We start from the raw sequence: 15,861 nt of genomic DNA, 5'->3' as shown, positions 1-15,861 counted from the left end.
GCGTAGCTTTTACAGACGCTAAAATGTGTTTCCCAATTGGCAGCGACCCCAGTTTTAATATGCTCAGTCGCTAAAATCCAAATAATAGCATTAAGTCGTTGATAACTGAGCCGAGCATTGAATAAAAAGGCTTCAGTTGATTGCGTTGAAGGAAAACAAACAAACCTTTAGACTTTTTCTTCATTAATGCTGCATTTAAGAGCACAGCGACACAGTGGAAATAGAAAATACATTCATTTTCTGTTCACTATGTTGTTGGCATACTCACAATAGATCTGTGCCAACAGGCAGTGATTCGGTCTCGTGCACACAGAGAGTGAATGAAGTCGCCCATCCAGACAATAACTTAAGCGATATGTATTGACTGTACTAAACTGTACTGTCACCGTATTAAAGATTTTAGGAGAGTAATTCTCCATGTTGACTGCCCTCCAAGGTCAAAATGCTTTTTGGTGAGTTATTTGGATTTTTTTCCAAACTTGTTCACCAGTTTGCCTGTCTTTAAATAGAGTTCCAGCAGGCTGCCACAGAGACGCACAATGTACTGGTGATACAAATAATTGTTTTCCAGCCAACACGAGGGGACGGTGTCTGACATGGCTGAAAAGGATAAGGTGGCAGCAGAGTCCTCTCCAAACATGATTACATCTTTACAACTGGTAAATGGTAACAGGTCTCGTGAAAAGGCACGGGGTGAGTCGTGTCACAGATCCACCATGAGGCTCCAGAGAGACTTCGTCTAAGCCTCCCAGTGAAACACTGCTTTATACATTTAACTCCGCTACATTGTTGTTTGTTACAGCCGGTGAAGGCTTACTCTTCAGTCCCTCCGTGGCACACCTGGAGGTCTCCATGAGGAGCAACCGTGGGATGCAAAGAGCAAGAAGGATGGTCTTGTATTCTTTGCGGAAGTTTTGGTTCAGTAGTCCATATATGATGGCGTTGAGGCAGCTGTTGAAGTACGCCATAAAGTAGCTTGTGACAAATAGCCACTCAGGTATGTTGGGCGCAACTTTCACAGGGTTTATAGCTACAGCCAGGCCTATGAGGTTCAGTGGAGCCCAGCATACTGCAAACAACACAAACACCATGAACATAGTCAGGAAGTTCCTCACATCACTAGGCTTCAGTTTGGTCCTTTGCTCCGGTTTAACCCGATGTTTCACTTGAATCACCAGCACCCATATCCTCATGTAGCAATAGGACACTACCAGCAGCGGGATCAGGAAGTGAATCACCACCACTGAGATGGTGTAGTATGAGCTGACGGTCTGGGCGAAGGTGCAGGAGTAGATGCGGGGATCGTACTGCAGTGAGCCGACAAAGAAGTTGGGCACTGTGGCGATGGCGGTGAGCAGCCAGGTGAGGCCCAGGTAGCAGCAGGTGTTCCTCAGGCTGTACAGGCGGTCGTAGTGGAGGCTGTGGCAGATGTAGCAGTAGCGGTTGATGGCGATGGCCGTGATGTTGAAGATGGAGCCGATGACGCTTAGGCCCATGATGAAGCCGCTGGCCTGGCAGTGCAGGTCACCCATGGTCCAGTCATTGTGGAAGATGGCCGTCAGGACCAGAGGGTAGGGGTACAATGCCACCACCAGGTCTGCTACAGACAAACTCACCACGAAGATGTTGCCTGGGGAAAAAGTAGAAGATTCAGCAAACAGACAAAACATGACCCAAACTGGTGTATAATTAAAGCATACAGCACTCATTTTTCACTTTCTGCTGCAGGTTAAATTCCTTAAAATAAACTGGGTCACTGGATGCACAGCTGTGATTTACCATCGCAAAAGAGCAGCTTCATTGTGCCCTCCGTGACTCATTTTGATGAGGCTTTTACCATGTACTCTCCAATGCACGAATGTGGATCCAGGCAAATGCTTTTTGTCACAGCTCTCTCTGTGGCAACCCCTTTTTCCTCACTGTAACTGTTTTTAAAACTAATATATCTGCAGCCGTGCTAACAGTGTGGCTTGATGGATGGCAATGGGTGGTCTGTCAATTCACTACATTGGTCCAAACAGAAATATCTCAACATTAACAGGATGGACATTACCTTTTGATCATTTTCTTCTAGTGTTAAGATCAGGTTAAAATTTTAATTTGTCTCACACTTTGGTTTATGCACTAATACCTGCAAAACAGTTGACATTCCCATCAGCCTCAGCTGTACTCATGTTTAGTGCTAGGAAGTGAATGTTAGCATGCTAACACGCTAAACTAAGATGGTGAACATGTAGATATTAAACCAGTTAAACATCAACATGTTGCAGGTTAGCACTGTCACTGTGAGCATGCTAGCATGCTTATGCAGCTGTAAGATAAAAGTTCCACTGCACCTAACTGCAGCCTCGCCTGTAGCGTGGCTGTATCTTGTTTATTGTAATGTTTTATAGGGTACATCACAATAAAATGCTTGAATCAGGCTGCCCTCCTTTTGAAGCTTCTTCGCCTGCAGGAACAGACAGTTGAACAGGAAGTTTAAGTGCATAAAAACCAGGACATGGGTGATTTTAGCATCAGATTACATCCAAGCAAGTTGCTTTCCTCATGAGGTCTAGGCTGATGGTAGTGTGATCTCCTCAGAAGACATGAATCATAGAAAATGACGTCTGATATTGTTACAGTGCAGCTGTTCTGGGTGGGGGACAATAAAGCAATAAATCAAACTGTAATGCTATGTCAGATAAGAAGACAGATAACAAGAACGTAAAGTGGAGTCACAATGCAATTAAATTGGTGTTTCACAAAAGAAGCATTCGCTTCCAGTAAAGAATGTGCAATAAAGGGTCCATTATGTGTGCAAGATATACATTTTACAAGTCCAGATTTGAGATGAAGTGGAGATTTTGGCCAAATAAACCCAGTGTTTGCTGCCACTAAGTACAGTGAACCCAGCTTTTTAGAGATAAAACTCATATAATGTGTACACCATGTAGTGAGCAGCACCACGCGGATAGAAACTACATGACAAAACCAAACCAGTCTGAAAATATGATCACACACTGCTTGTTATTACCGCTGTTTAGCCAGTTTCTCAGGCAGCATTACATCACTGGTAAGAACATAAAGATTTATGTTTTCTGTAAATAATCTGTAAAGGATTATATATAATGTGCCTCATTTTAACAACATTTTGTGTCAGACACTGGGGTGATTCCAGGGTTGATAAAACATAAAGCGCCTTCTGAAGTTGGAATATGAAGGCGCAAGGCTCTCGCTCACAACAGCTGAAACAACAGCGTTGATTGGCAGATATGATGGGGGTGGATTTAAAACACATGTTGGCCATCAATCCTCGGTGTTCAAAGCTTGTTATAATCCCTGCACCCCAGGGACAACACTGCTACAGTCTGTTGTTTAGCAACCAGTCTAATTTTAATTTATTCGCCTGAACCTGATTCATCTAATATGGCAATAAAGAAAATAACAAAGCCATGCACCATTATAAAACATTACAAAAACTACATGCAAGTGTATTCCTGTGTGATATTTTTGGGTTGTAGGAGAAATTCAGACGTTGGCTTCACATTTTTCCGCAGACGTGGCACAGGTATTCAGAGACACTTGATTTCCCGGTTACTAAAGCGGCACGAGCCCTCTCTCAAGCCTGCTGAGATAAAAATAAAAGCATTTGTTCTTCATCCTCGAGTCAGCTCAGTGGGCAAATCTGTCAGATTGTATTTGTGACGCTCACAGTACTCGCTGTGTGCATTTGTCATTGTGCAGAGGTTTGATTCCTCGCTGACATCACGCGGCTCAGTGTTATCATGTGCACCGGCTGGACGGGGCATGCTACAGCCTTATAGCTCTCTCTGGCTGAACCCTCTTTCCCCCTTATCGTCAAGAGGATGAGGTAAGTGCTAAAACGCAGCTGAGAGGATTGTTGCGAAGCGGCCAAATGGTTGTCTTTGTTTTGTTGGCATCCATTATTAAAACACTGGACAAGCCATTACCTCTCGCTGTTTAATTAAGCAGCTTGGCCAGCCTGATGCTAATCAAGCCCAAACTCACAGCGCCCAAAACCATTTGTTGTTTTAGTGTTAAACAGCAGACCAACAAAGACAGCCTCGCTCCTGGATACCAGAATAGAGTCGTGCCCGCTGACATCTTTGTGAGCTATTATTATCAACGAGTGTGAGTTGAATAGAGCTTAACCTGAATGCTGATTGGTTGCAGGCCATCGGGGACGGCTGACTTGCGGCCTTTAAGTTCTCTGACACCGTTGGCTCTGTAATTGTCTGACTGTACGGTATTCTCTCTCAAAACTGTCAACCTAGTGAAGTGTTGCATGAAATCAACTGATTCTTGCTTTAAAGTGACTTCTGAGAGTCGAGCGACCACCCACCCCATGAATTCCCACCGTGCATCGCTCTCTCGCTGCCTGCCACATACAGAATTTTTTTTCCCAAATGAAACATAAATCAAAACAGTGCAGCAGAGAACTGCTCAGCTATGCGTGAGTGAAACAAGATATTTGTCATCAGAATTACCCGGCACTCACCAGGCTGCAGCACATTCAAAACTATATTAGACAGAAACTGCCTCACGCCCTCCCTACCAGCGTATAAACCCACATATGCATCAAAATAGGCTCTGTATGCAATGTGGGCATATTTATGGCAGATTGCTTCATTCCAGCTGAATAGTTCTGAATCGCAAAAAGAACAATGTGGGAAATAAAAGGGGAGTTATGCTGGAGCAAGAATGGGCACATAATGAAGATGAAGGTACGAGAGACAAACAAACCAAAAGACAAAACAAAAGGCTGCCGGCTGATTTTCAATCTGATGGCTTGCACGGCTGTGTGCAAGCGTGAATCTCAGGGGCTTATGTTCCTCTGTCAAACCCACCGTCTGTATCCCATCACTCCCACTGCTCATACAGGAAACGTGATATACTACGCTTTGATTCACCCGGCTATATTTATACACCTTTGAAGGAAGATGAATTCATAAAAATGTGGAGGAGGGCTGGCATTGCTTGAATGCGGCTGAATGTCAGCAGGGCTTATTACTACAAGTGCATATCCCAAACTAGATTACACTTGATTTACTCAGCATGTTATCATAAATAAGCAAGAATAACCTTTCGGCAAGGGCATTAGCGCTGATGAATTAGTAGTGACTACTTCATGAACTCATGTTCAAGGGGCCGGAGAATTTTTTTTCGAAGAAGTTCAACATTAAACTGACACAAGCTGCCTTTTGGTGATGCAGCCTGCTATGAGCCCTGCCAAAAACATCGTCGTCATCATCAAAGGCCATCTACCAATCAGACCCCCTACGTCCGAGAAAATAAGACTCACTGGCCCTGAGAGAAATCAGACCATCAGGACACAAGCAGCGCCTGGTCCAATCGTGTTTCGCTCGTTAGGCGCAATCACGGAAACATGAGGACGTTAGTGAATTATGCAGATTCGAGCAAAACAGCCTCCTGCAGCGGAGGGGGAGACTGAATGGAGTGTAAGCGACGGGGCATATACCTTATCTAGGTGTGGTTTAGTCAGATAATCCAAATCTGATAACATCCTACCGCCACGCTGACCGCATTAGAAACCTAAATGTCATCTACAACTTTGTTGTCGGGAGAAGAAGATATGTTTAATGTAGTGTGCTAAGTGATATTCCCCGTGGATCTGTGCTGTCAATTTAAATTGGCTTCTGGTTTGACTCACTAAGTCCTCTGACTCAATTAACCCCCCCTCTGGACACGCCGTTTTTTAGGTTTTATTCATGACTGCGGAGTGACTGAGGGGATGCCGTGCATGATTTAACCAAAATCAACTTCATCCTCAACCTCACACACACACACACACACACACACACACACACACACACACACACACACACACACACACACACAAGCACACCGCAGCCCACAGCTCCTGATATGGAGGTGCAAGCTGCACGCACACACAGGCACACACACAAACACACACACAGAGTCAAGCTCACTCTCTCGTTATTTCCTCCATCTGCTCCCCTTCATCGTTCTCTTTCTCTGTCCCTCTCTCTCTCATGAGTGCATTTTGTGAGTGTATTTTTAGTGTGGTTAACCCCAGTGGGAAACTCTACTGTTAACACCCCATTGGCAGTCCTATAGTGCCATGCTACACCCTTTGAAGATTCACTGGTTAGATCCTATTACATGCGCACTCTTGAGAGAACTTGCGAACCTGCGGAAGTGAATCACACGGTACAAATTCCCCTCAAATATATGAAGACATATATCACTCAGAAGGTGCACCAGCATCTACCCGATGTGGGCACTTGCATGTGTTGTTTTGAAGGGTTTGAGTGGTGGATGGCGGAGGGATATTTGGAGGCAGCGTGCCAGCCAAGTGTGTTGAGGAGAAGCAGAGCGGAAAGGTCCTGCTGCTGTGTGTGAGGGAGCAAACCAGCCGTCTGAATAGTGTGTTTTCTGCCTGGATTCCACTGAAATATATGTCTGAGCGTGGTCCACTGTAAATCAAAAATCACACCTCAGTATATCACTCATGAGTCAGTCTGTGAACCCTGGGGGTGCTGCACCTTTTACCGCCTTACCAAACAGCCATCTATCACAGCTTTGCATGCTTTCCTTTCTGAAACACCGTACAATTAAACATTCATACAAAGTGAGACACACCTATAAATAGTTTGTTAAGAACAAGAAAGGCGGTGGATGATTGGCTAACAGCAGTAAGAATTTCAGTCACTTAAGGACACGCTTGAAGAAAAAAAAAAGATAAGATGAGCTTGAGGCTCTAAGCTTGTGAGTTTCAGGTTTCTGCTCGCACATGCTGACCAACGGGACACCACGACGCTGGTGAGGGCTCTCGTGTGACTGGAGCTGTCAGTCAGTCCAATTAGAGGGAGAACAGTGACATGAGGTCTGTAATCAGTGCCGTGTCCCTGGTCCATCAGCATGGAGAAGACTTCCGAACAGGCCATTTACTCCTGCGCTCTTGTTTGAGACCAGTCGACTGTGGCATTTCTGCAAACTGGATAATCAAATTATTCTGCGGGCTCCCAAACTTCTTGCCAAACTTCATTTGGCTGTTGAACACAGGGACATATTGGATGTGTTATGTAATGTATTTGAAATTGTAATTAAAAGCTCATTACTCCAAACGCTGGCTGACCGATTCAAATTTTCTCTTTAGCATCATGTTGTGATCACTGTGTTTACTCTTTCACCTGCGCTGAAGTGCTTCCTGCCTTTGCGTTTAAGCACAGCGTTGCTGGGTACGATGATGCATGGTGCTGGATCTCCAGGACCTTATAGTAACAGCCTCTGGACGACATGACGCATCTGACTGTTCTGTTCAGTTCTTTTCAAAAAACTGAGTCACGAGTTGTGATCTTATCATGAAAGTTATATGGGTTTTATTGTTCAGTGATTGGACAATATGTTTTCCATGACTGATTCTATTGCCATTAAGCCTGTAGGGCGTCGTTATATCTTTACAGCTGAGACTGTCCTGTGACTGGTTCTTTGATTTTTTATTATCATTTTTGTTACTTCCCTAGTTTTTCCATTGCCAGACAAGAAACGGGCTCTGAGTAGCAAGATATTATCAAGATATTATGGCTTTTTATCGAAGGAAATGGACACCAACGCACACAATTTGCAACCCGCGATATGACAGATAATTGCATTTGTTCAGGGATTGTAGGGAAATTACAGGGGTGGGATGAGGGGGTGAACCTAATGTTTTACTTTTTTATAAAGCAAGGCCCTCCCCAGTAGCATCAATATTTTCTTTGGACTCTCTGCTGGAAAAAAAGTGCAACACCCTCCCCACTTATATCTCAAAATAACATAACAGTGTTAGACTGGTGCAAGAAGCAGCTGAGTGTGTTTACAGCTTGCTTTGCTTCTGATAAAACGATTGAAAGGTTTCTCTGTGACACGAGTAGAGGAGAGTCATCGATTTACTGAACTAATGTTTGCTGACAGTAGCCAGCAAATGATATTGATCATACTAGAACAAATAAACAACTTTAAAAAATACCTGAGTGCACTAAACTGAACATTATTTCTTGTAAATTCAATTTTTGTTTGTAGGTGAAAAAATGTGTTATTTCTCTGAAAGGTCTTATAGCGTTGCTTTGATACGTAAATCAATCATTTACACTACAGCTGTCACTTTGATATAACTAACTGCAGCCCCAAGCAAAACGTCAATAAAAACAGAATGCAAGCATTTACAAATGGTTAAAGGAAGGAAAGATTCCATGTAGTAACATCCTTTATCCAATCATGTGTTCACAAAGTGGTGAACCTCGCTCCATCCTCACTTGTGAACGACTGAGCCTTTCCAGGATGCTCCTTTCATACCCAATCATGATACTATCACCTGTTACCAATCAACCTGTTTACCTGTGGAATGATCCAAACAGGTGTTTTTGGAGCGTTCCACTACTTTCCCAGTCTGTTGTTGCTCCTGTCCCAACTTGTCTGAAACATGTCGCTGCATCAAATTCACATTAGCAAATATTTACAAAAATCAATGAGGAAGATGATGTCAAACATTAAATATATTTTCTTTGTACTGTTTTCAATTGAGCGCAAGTCAATAATGATTCGCAAGTTATCACGTTGTGTTTTATGTTTGAAACAGCGTCCAAGTTTTTGGAACCAGGGTTGTATTTTGCAGGGGTTGGCTCAAATAAATATACATCCGAGGTCTGAAAAAACAACAAAAGACCCTCCCCTGCTCTTCCCAGTAAGTCAGACCAGCCTTTCAAAAGGAAATTTACAATACCCTCACACATTTCTGACCCCCCTTTACCTGCAATAATTTTCCTACAGTTGCTTAGTTCATAAAAAGAATCAAAGGAACAGCTTGCAGGCTAATTTTTTAGAAGTGCACGGCACTGAAATAACATGAGCTGACTTAGTGGCCATTTGAGACAACTACAGGCTAGAAAGTAAAGAGGGCAACTGAATGATGATGGCATATTTTGCCAAGAAAGAAAAATGGCATTTAAGTGACCATAATAAATATCTTCTTCACCTTCACACTGCTGCCGGGACACTTGAAATGCAAGACAACAAAATATGAGGTTGAGTTCAACATAAAACCTGTGCAAAAGGACATAGAAGCTATACAGCAGCGTCCCTCACCTTGGCTGCTCATGGGACACTAGAGGTCCTAATATAAGGGGGGATGTGATTTATCTGGGATGGAGAACCAAGGATAAAGCCAGAGGGAGGGAAGAGGGTGTTATTATTTATGAAGAGATATGAAGGCAGACGGGCAAGGCTGTGGAAACTCCATCACACGGAAACTGGAGGTTCACTATAGATAGCAGCCTGACTGCCCAACACAGAGGTCACACGCTGTTATATTATATAATTGTAGCCATGAATGAAGAGAGGAGGGTCTCACATTCTGAGACAGACATTTGGCCTTTTGACTAGAGTCTGCTGATTTTTATTCCAGAGATAATAAAACAAATACTTTCACATTAATTGTGGTCAAATAAAAAAAAAACTTTCCTAGCTCTGTTTTGAGCGTGCTTGTCTCTAATTTAGGCATATTTCCCATATCTTTCCCGTTAAAGCTGCTGACATCAGCATGCATCTTGCGCGCCTATTCCAAAAATCAACACTTGGCCGTGTTTTTGTCCCTCACCTGCGTTCCTGAGCTTTTTGTTCCTGTACACGGACAGGATGACGAGGACGTTGCCCAGGATGTCTACCACGATGGTGAAGATCAGCACGCTGGCCAGCGCAGTGGACAGTCCAGAGGAAGAGGCGCTCAGTCCGCGGTCGCTCTCGTTCCGGGACAAGCAGCTCGACCCGTTCGCATCCTTCCCCTCGAAATCCATCTCCCCTCAGGGTGCAGTGGCCATGACGGAGATACTCCAATGTTCAGCTGAGGAAAAAAAAAAAATACAGACCAAAAAATTCAAAAGGATTTTTTCAGCGGGGAGTCTTGAACTTTTTGAGGGACGAGAGCACGCTCCTCCTCCGCCTGTGGAGTCGTGGAGGAAGACGCGAACCACGACATGATCACGAGAGCGCCGATAGGTTTTACGCGTCCAGGGTCATTTAACAAGTGGATTTCTGAGGTGATAAAGATGCCAGAAAGTCGTGTTTCGCCAGCGTCCTCTGTGTGGTCCTCATGAGTCACCGCGGCTCTGCCTGCGCGCTGCTCCATTCCACCAGGAGGGCTCGGCCAGGAGGCATGTGAGCGCTCTCCTGTGCGTAATGGAAATGCGAGGATGCGAAGCTCTTATACGCGGCAACTGAGAGTCCCGTGTCGGCTTTTGACGCCATTAATAAAGACTGTATTTGTGTTCAGTCCTCTCTGCGGGCAGGCACACGGAAGTGTTTATCAGAAATCTGTCAATTAAGGCTGTAAGCTGTTTCCAAACTATAAATCTATAGTATGTAATTCTTGCGTCTTGACCCTCTTGTCTGTACATGTCTTGTCTCCTCAAAAAGAAAAAACAGCCCTAGCAGCCGTCTGAGTGGAGTCAGAGAGAATTGTCCCAAGACTGCTGTGTCTTATTGGTGTAAGGTTTACAGCAGCAGCCATTACCAACTTGTCGGGGTTCTTACTGGTCTTCATTAAAACACAGAGTCTCTCTTTCCCTGTGTATGGAAATGGCGCCTTCATGTGTCCAATGGAGACTCTTGCAAACAGTGATGAACGCACAGACATCATGTTAATATTTCACAATTATATGATAAGAAAGGTTCATTATGAATCGTGAATCGATGCTCTTATATAAAGCATTTGTGCAATAATATACCAAAGGGTTATCTGGCCAGTCTGGCCATGAAAAGCCAAACATATTCAGTTAACAATCACAGAAGGCCAAAGAAAACAGAAAATACAGCAGCTGTTAAATGAAAATGTGGGCATTTTTTCATTAAGAATGATCTGAAAAAATCAATTATTAAAATTTGATGAATCAATTTTCTGTCAATCTACAAATTCATTAATCAGCCAGTTGTTGCAACCCTACTTGATACAAATAACAACTTATGTCTTTATGTGAAAAAAAAAAAAAAAAAAAAAAAACACATCTGAGAGTGGTTGCCGCTCACTTTTATATGTGTATTTAGTGAATTTGGCATGAGGAGTCACTGCATGACTGGACCTCATAAAACTTTGCTGAAGGGTGTAGGCAGCAGGAGCAGGCACATACGCTTACTGTCTTTCAATCTGTCTGCCACAATGCGGGTGGATCACACTCCTTCCTCTGAAGCCCTGGTGTGGTGCCGCTGCCCTCCGACATGAATCAGTCCCACCGAGGTATCAGGTTCTGGGGAGAGTATGTTGCCTCAGATCCTCTGTTGTGCAGCGGTACCTGCTGAAGGATCTTGATCTCTGCTGCCACATACTCAACAGCTGTGGGTTCAACAGTGGTCTCGACAGGTGGTCTCTATAATATCCTCATTTGAGGTGAAGTTTTCTTTTCGGAGGAAGTCCAGGAGTTGGGGCAGAGGAGGTGAGACCTGGAAATTAGAATTTATTTAACTCATCATCCTCATCCATCTCGTAGGTGTTTGGTTTCACTGGCAATGTGCCATGAAGGGTTTGAAGCAGGTGATATCTGCTGTCTGTGGACAACGGAAGTAGCCTGAAGCCTCTGGTGACATCATCTGTTAGATTAAATAAAGACTCGGCATGTCTCCATCCAAAACCTGGACGAATCGGTCCAGAGTGCAGCCTCTTGGATCTTGAGAGAGAGCTCTGTCTGAATCAAAGCAACTGCGAGTAGCCGCAGCTGCACTGATTTCTAGGCTTTGCACGGACAGCTACCTTCGTGGTGCTATTCGGACTCGGCCAGAGGACACGTCTGTACACAGGTAGGCAACTGAGCCATAAGCTGCCTCAGAGGCAGCACAGAAGACGAGGAGCTCAGTGGAGGCAAATTCATCATTGGGTTGGTGGGACATCGCAGCAGGGTAGTTTGATGGAAGCTTGTAACAGATGTGCTGTTAAATGGGGTCCTTCACCTGGAGCTTCTGTACCAGCACCATGGCTCATGTTGTGAACAGTAACATGTGTCCAAAGAATCATACTGAATCACTAATATCAGAATTTTTTTTTGTTGGTTTGGTTGGTTAGGTTCAGGCACGAGGAGCGAGATTGGTTAGCGTTCGGATAAGATTATCAGGGTCAGCCAATCAGAGGCAGAGCAGGGCGGGTCACGTGCTTGCTATTTTACTGTATGGTTGAGTCTGAGCTGCTCTCTGCAACTTCCTGAAGCAGCCAGCTCCAGCGGGAAAAGCTTGGTGAACACTACCTGCCCAGCACCGAACATCTTAAAGATAGAAACCAGCTGGGGGAACAGTTTGATTCTGCAAAGTGATTCTTAATCTCCAGGTCTGCAGCACAGGTTTGAGTCCTGAAGTTAAGCTCAGAAAGGTGATACACAAATAAAGATGACTATATTAGCATCATTATTATTACGTCGACCATGTGGTTTATTTTGTAAATAACACTTTTGAAATCAAACACAGCTTTAATGACACTTTCATTTGTGGTCTGAAGTGTGTTTCAGTAGCAAACGTCTTGTAATATCCTGCAATCTCCTTCATGCTAACGAAAGGAGATGAAAATCTGCGAGGGGAAGAGGAAATTCAATATCCTGTAATGGAGGGTACACTTTGTTTCGCTGCCTCGTGGACTTGTCCTGCAGCAGTCGTGTTTTTCCGGGGGGGGAGTGGCTTTCGAGGGAGGCCTGAAGGGAGGGGATGGGATATCTCCGTTGGATGCTTTCAAGATCTAGCTCACTCTTGCTGGTTTCTCCTGCGTTACCAATTCCAGCTTTGATTGTACATATGGCCTTGACATAGTTTCATCACTCTTGTCACCGTTGAATCGCTTTTATGACAAGGAAAATGTTCATACCTGTTGGTCAGTGTGAGTGAGTCTCAGTGTCACAGTGTCTCCAGCCACATGTCTCTTTCCACCGGCCCCTTCATCACCCTTTTCCTTCCATCCACCAGGTGCCCTCAGACTGTCCCTCTTTTCCCCACCCTCCTGATTTTCATGAACAAATCACTGATCTGGACCTGTTCTCCTGCTCACATCAGACTGACGTTGACTGCGTTGTTTCAGTTCACATAAGCACGATGGCTATGTGATAAATAGCTACACAAGTCAACTTGTGTGGAAAAAAACAACTTTGCTAAGAGCCTCTGGGACAGATTGTGCATATGTCGACAAAAAGTCGCTGGTCTTCAGGAAATCTAGACATAAACAGGCTCGTGCTTACAACAGAGACGCCAGAGCTTGTTGTCAAAAAGTCCAGTCCCACCAACGCCAATGTTACAGCCTCACTGTATGAGTTAGTGAATGTGATTTACTCACTGTGAGTGGTGGCATGTTGTTCGCCTCAGGGCGTCCTGTAGCCCCACATGCCCCATCACACTCTGCCTCAGACACACAGGCTTCTCAGAGCAGAGCTTACAGAGGGAAACACAAGTGTTTTCTTTATTTGCTTGTTATTCTGGAGATTTCACAGGAGCTCACTGTGTGTTTAAATTATTGCTCTTAAAGGCTCGACTTTTAAAAAACACAGACTTTTGAGAGGAAAACGAGTTTTCTCAACGTGCACTCATTGCAGGTCATCAAGCCAGTGGCTGTTTGTCTGACCACACAGAGATTAGTTTAGCTTTTGTAGCCGCTGGTCACCTTTTTAAAAACCGGGAATTAGATCCGTCCAACTGATCTCTGCTTCTTTCAGCCTTCTGTTTAGCCTTGATCCTGGGTTAAAAGTTTAGTTAAAGATGCTCTCCTTGCCATCAGTCACAGAAGTGTACTGACAATGTGGATCCTTTTTTCTTCAGCTATCAACTCAAATTATCTCATAGCAAATAACTTGTGTTTTCATTCTGTCAATTTCCTTCAGTTTCGCTCCCAGAGTTGAGGGTGAGAGTGAGGTGATGAGCAGTCTGAACAGCTGTAGGCTGATATCCAAACAGCCTTGCCTAGCAAGGGTCCTGGAATCATTAGTAAATGATCAATTAAAGGTATTTCTGTCCAGAGCTTCCATCTGTGGTGGTCAGTACATACTAAAGTATAGTCTGCTGTAATAGCCAATCACACAACCAACAAACAAAAAAGAAATGAGGTGCTGCCAGGCCTAATACAGACAGAGCAGTGACTGTGGCTTTAACATTTTCTCACTTTTAGACAGATGGGAAGATCTTAAGTAGGTAGTAAAATTCAACATTTTACTTGTTATAGAGTCTATAACACGTTATGTGTTACTCTCTGTGGTAAGATGCTCTTAAACACTGATGACATGTGCTAAATGCTGCTAACACTGAGTGCATGCTGTTGTACAGAGCCAGAGCTATAGACTATAATGATCTTAATATGTCTACTCCGAATGGATTTATGATCGAGAGCGTCACAGAATATAAATATCTCAGCATCTGGATCGATGGTAAAAACTCTGATTCAAATTCAACATAAATAATCTTATGTGCCGAGTCAAAAGCCTGGCTGTTTCCCGCGTATGTAGGAAACGGGTTGTTGGGGCAGTATTCGTGTCAGTCTTGGGCTGGATTTATAGGCACGGGTCCTCTTCAGCTTCAACCTCTGGACTCAATCACTCTGCCTTGGGATTTATTACCGGCGATGTCTATGGCGCACATCACTGTATTTCAAATGATTGGGCTGGGTGGTCTTTGCCTCTCCAAGAGAGATATGATACTCAATTCTATGCTTTTATCTTTAAGATAAAAGGATTTCTTTGTGGAAAATGATCACATTACCGTTCAAGATTGTTTCCTCCGTCAGTGGGTTTTATCAGATCTGCTCCACTCACTGCCTGTTGCTTCATGTTCCGCGAGTAAGCTCTGAAAAACTGCTTTTAATGTTTGTGCACCTGACTCCTGGAACAAACAGCGCCTCCTTCAAATCAACACACCTACTGTGTACCTTTTGGACATTTTAGAAACTTTTATTTTTATTTTATTTTATTTTATTTTTCATCGTCTTTGTATTTGTATTTGTAATTGACTCGATGTCATTGTGAGGTTCAGCCCTCAATGATCTCTCAACTATAGATAAAAGGTTGAAGTACTGCAACCCTTGACCTGAGTCGTCTCGCCTTCCAGCTTTCGTCCATACTTGATGCTCCCTGTACAGGCTGAGCCGCAGCCTGTTCTGCAGAAATGCTGAAGAGACCACTTCCAGGGGCTTCGGGGCTCATCGCATTTGTTCATGTGGAAGTCGAACAGTCGATCCATTGTGCCGGCTTCAGACAGCATGATATCTCTGTCTGCTATGATGGTCACTGTGACTTGCTCTGCTGTTTCACTGATAGTTTGGTAGATTTTTGTTTATTTGCCAAAAAAATAAGCATGTAGCAACAATAACATTCTAATTATTACAGCAGGTTAAGTAAAAACACTTCTCGATTTTATTAGTTTCCAGCTTTATGTAGCCCACAGCTTCATATTTTTGGAGGAAAATGAAGCATTTTGCTTTCCTTCCACTCAACACTCATCGTGTCAGTATGTCCTGCATGGCCTGAAAGGTGTGCAACACCCAATACTCTAAGTACTTGATACATCTAGAGGTTCAGGCCCAGACGTACTGAAGTAACATAACACTCAAACCTCCCAGCCTGCAGGGTTTGCAAGGTAATAGCTTTGTTAATTAGATCACCCATTTGCATTTTGGTGTAAGTAATAGTTCACTGTCTCAGTTTGTTTCTCATTCTCATCCACTGTCAAATGGATTGTTCTTTATCACTGGTAAAAGTTCTCCTGATCTGTATGAAAATATCAACTGTATGAAATAAAACACACCATAAGTCTATTCATTTATATTGTATGTGCCACTAAATGTAATGGAGGTAATAAAAATGAATTGCCAATAAATTGCTCTTAGCCTCA

At 43.7% G+C, this 15,861-nt stretch overlaps 1 protein-coding gene across 1 annotated transcript; it reads right to left on the bottom strand.

The window, feature by feature from the left end:
• Positions 1 to 764: 764 nt before the first annotated feature.
• On the bottom strand, positions 765 to 9,818 carry mtnr1c (melatonin receptor 1C). The gene is made up of 2 exons (XM_041943922.1): positions 9,623 to 9,818; positions 765 to 1,630 (listed from the first exon to the last, which is right to left on the bottom strand). The coding sequence occupies exons 1-2, from the start codon at positions 9,816 to 9,818 to the stop codon at positions 765 to 767; spliced, it is 1,062 nt and encodes a 353-aa protein (XP_041799856.1).
• Between the last annotated feature and the right edge of the window lie 6,043 nt (positions 9,819 to 15,861).

The sequence above is a fragment of the Chelmon rostratus genome, chromosome 9 (assembly GCF_017976325.1).
Source record: "Chelmon rostratus isolate fCheRos1 chromosome 9, fCheRos1.pri, whole genome shotgun sequence".
Classification (NCBI taxonomy): domain Eukaryota; kingdom Metazoa; phylum Chordata; class Actinopteri; order Chaetodontiformes; family Chaetodontidae; genus Chelmon; species Chelmon rostratus.
Note: the sequence above shows the minus strand (reverse complement) of the source record. Positions and strands in the feature narration are given on the sequence as shown.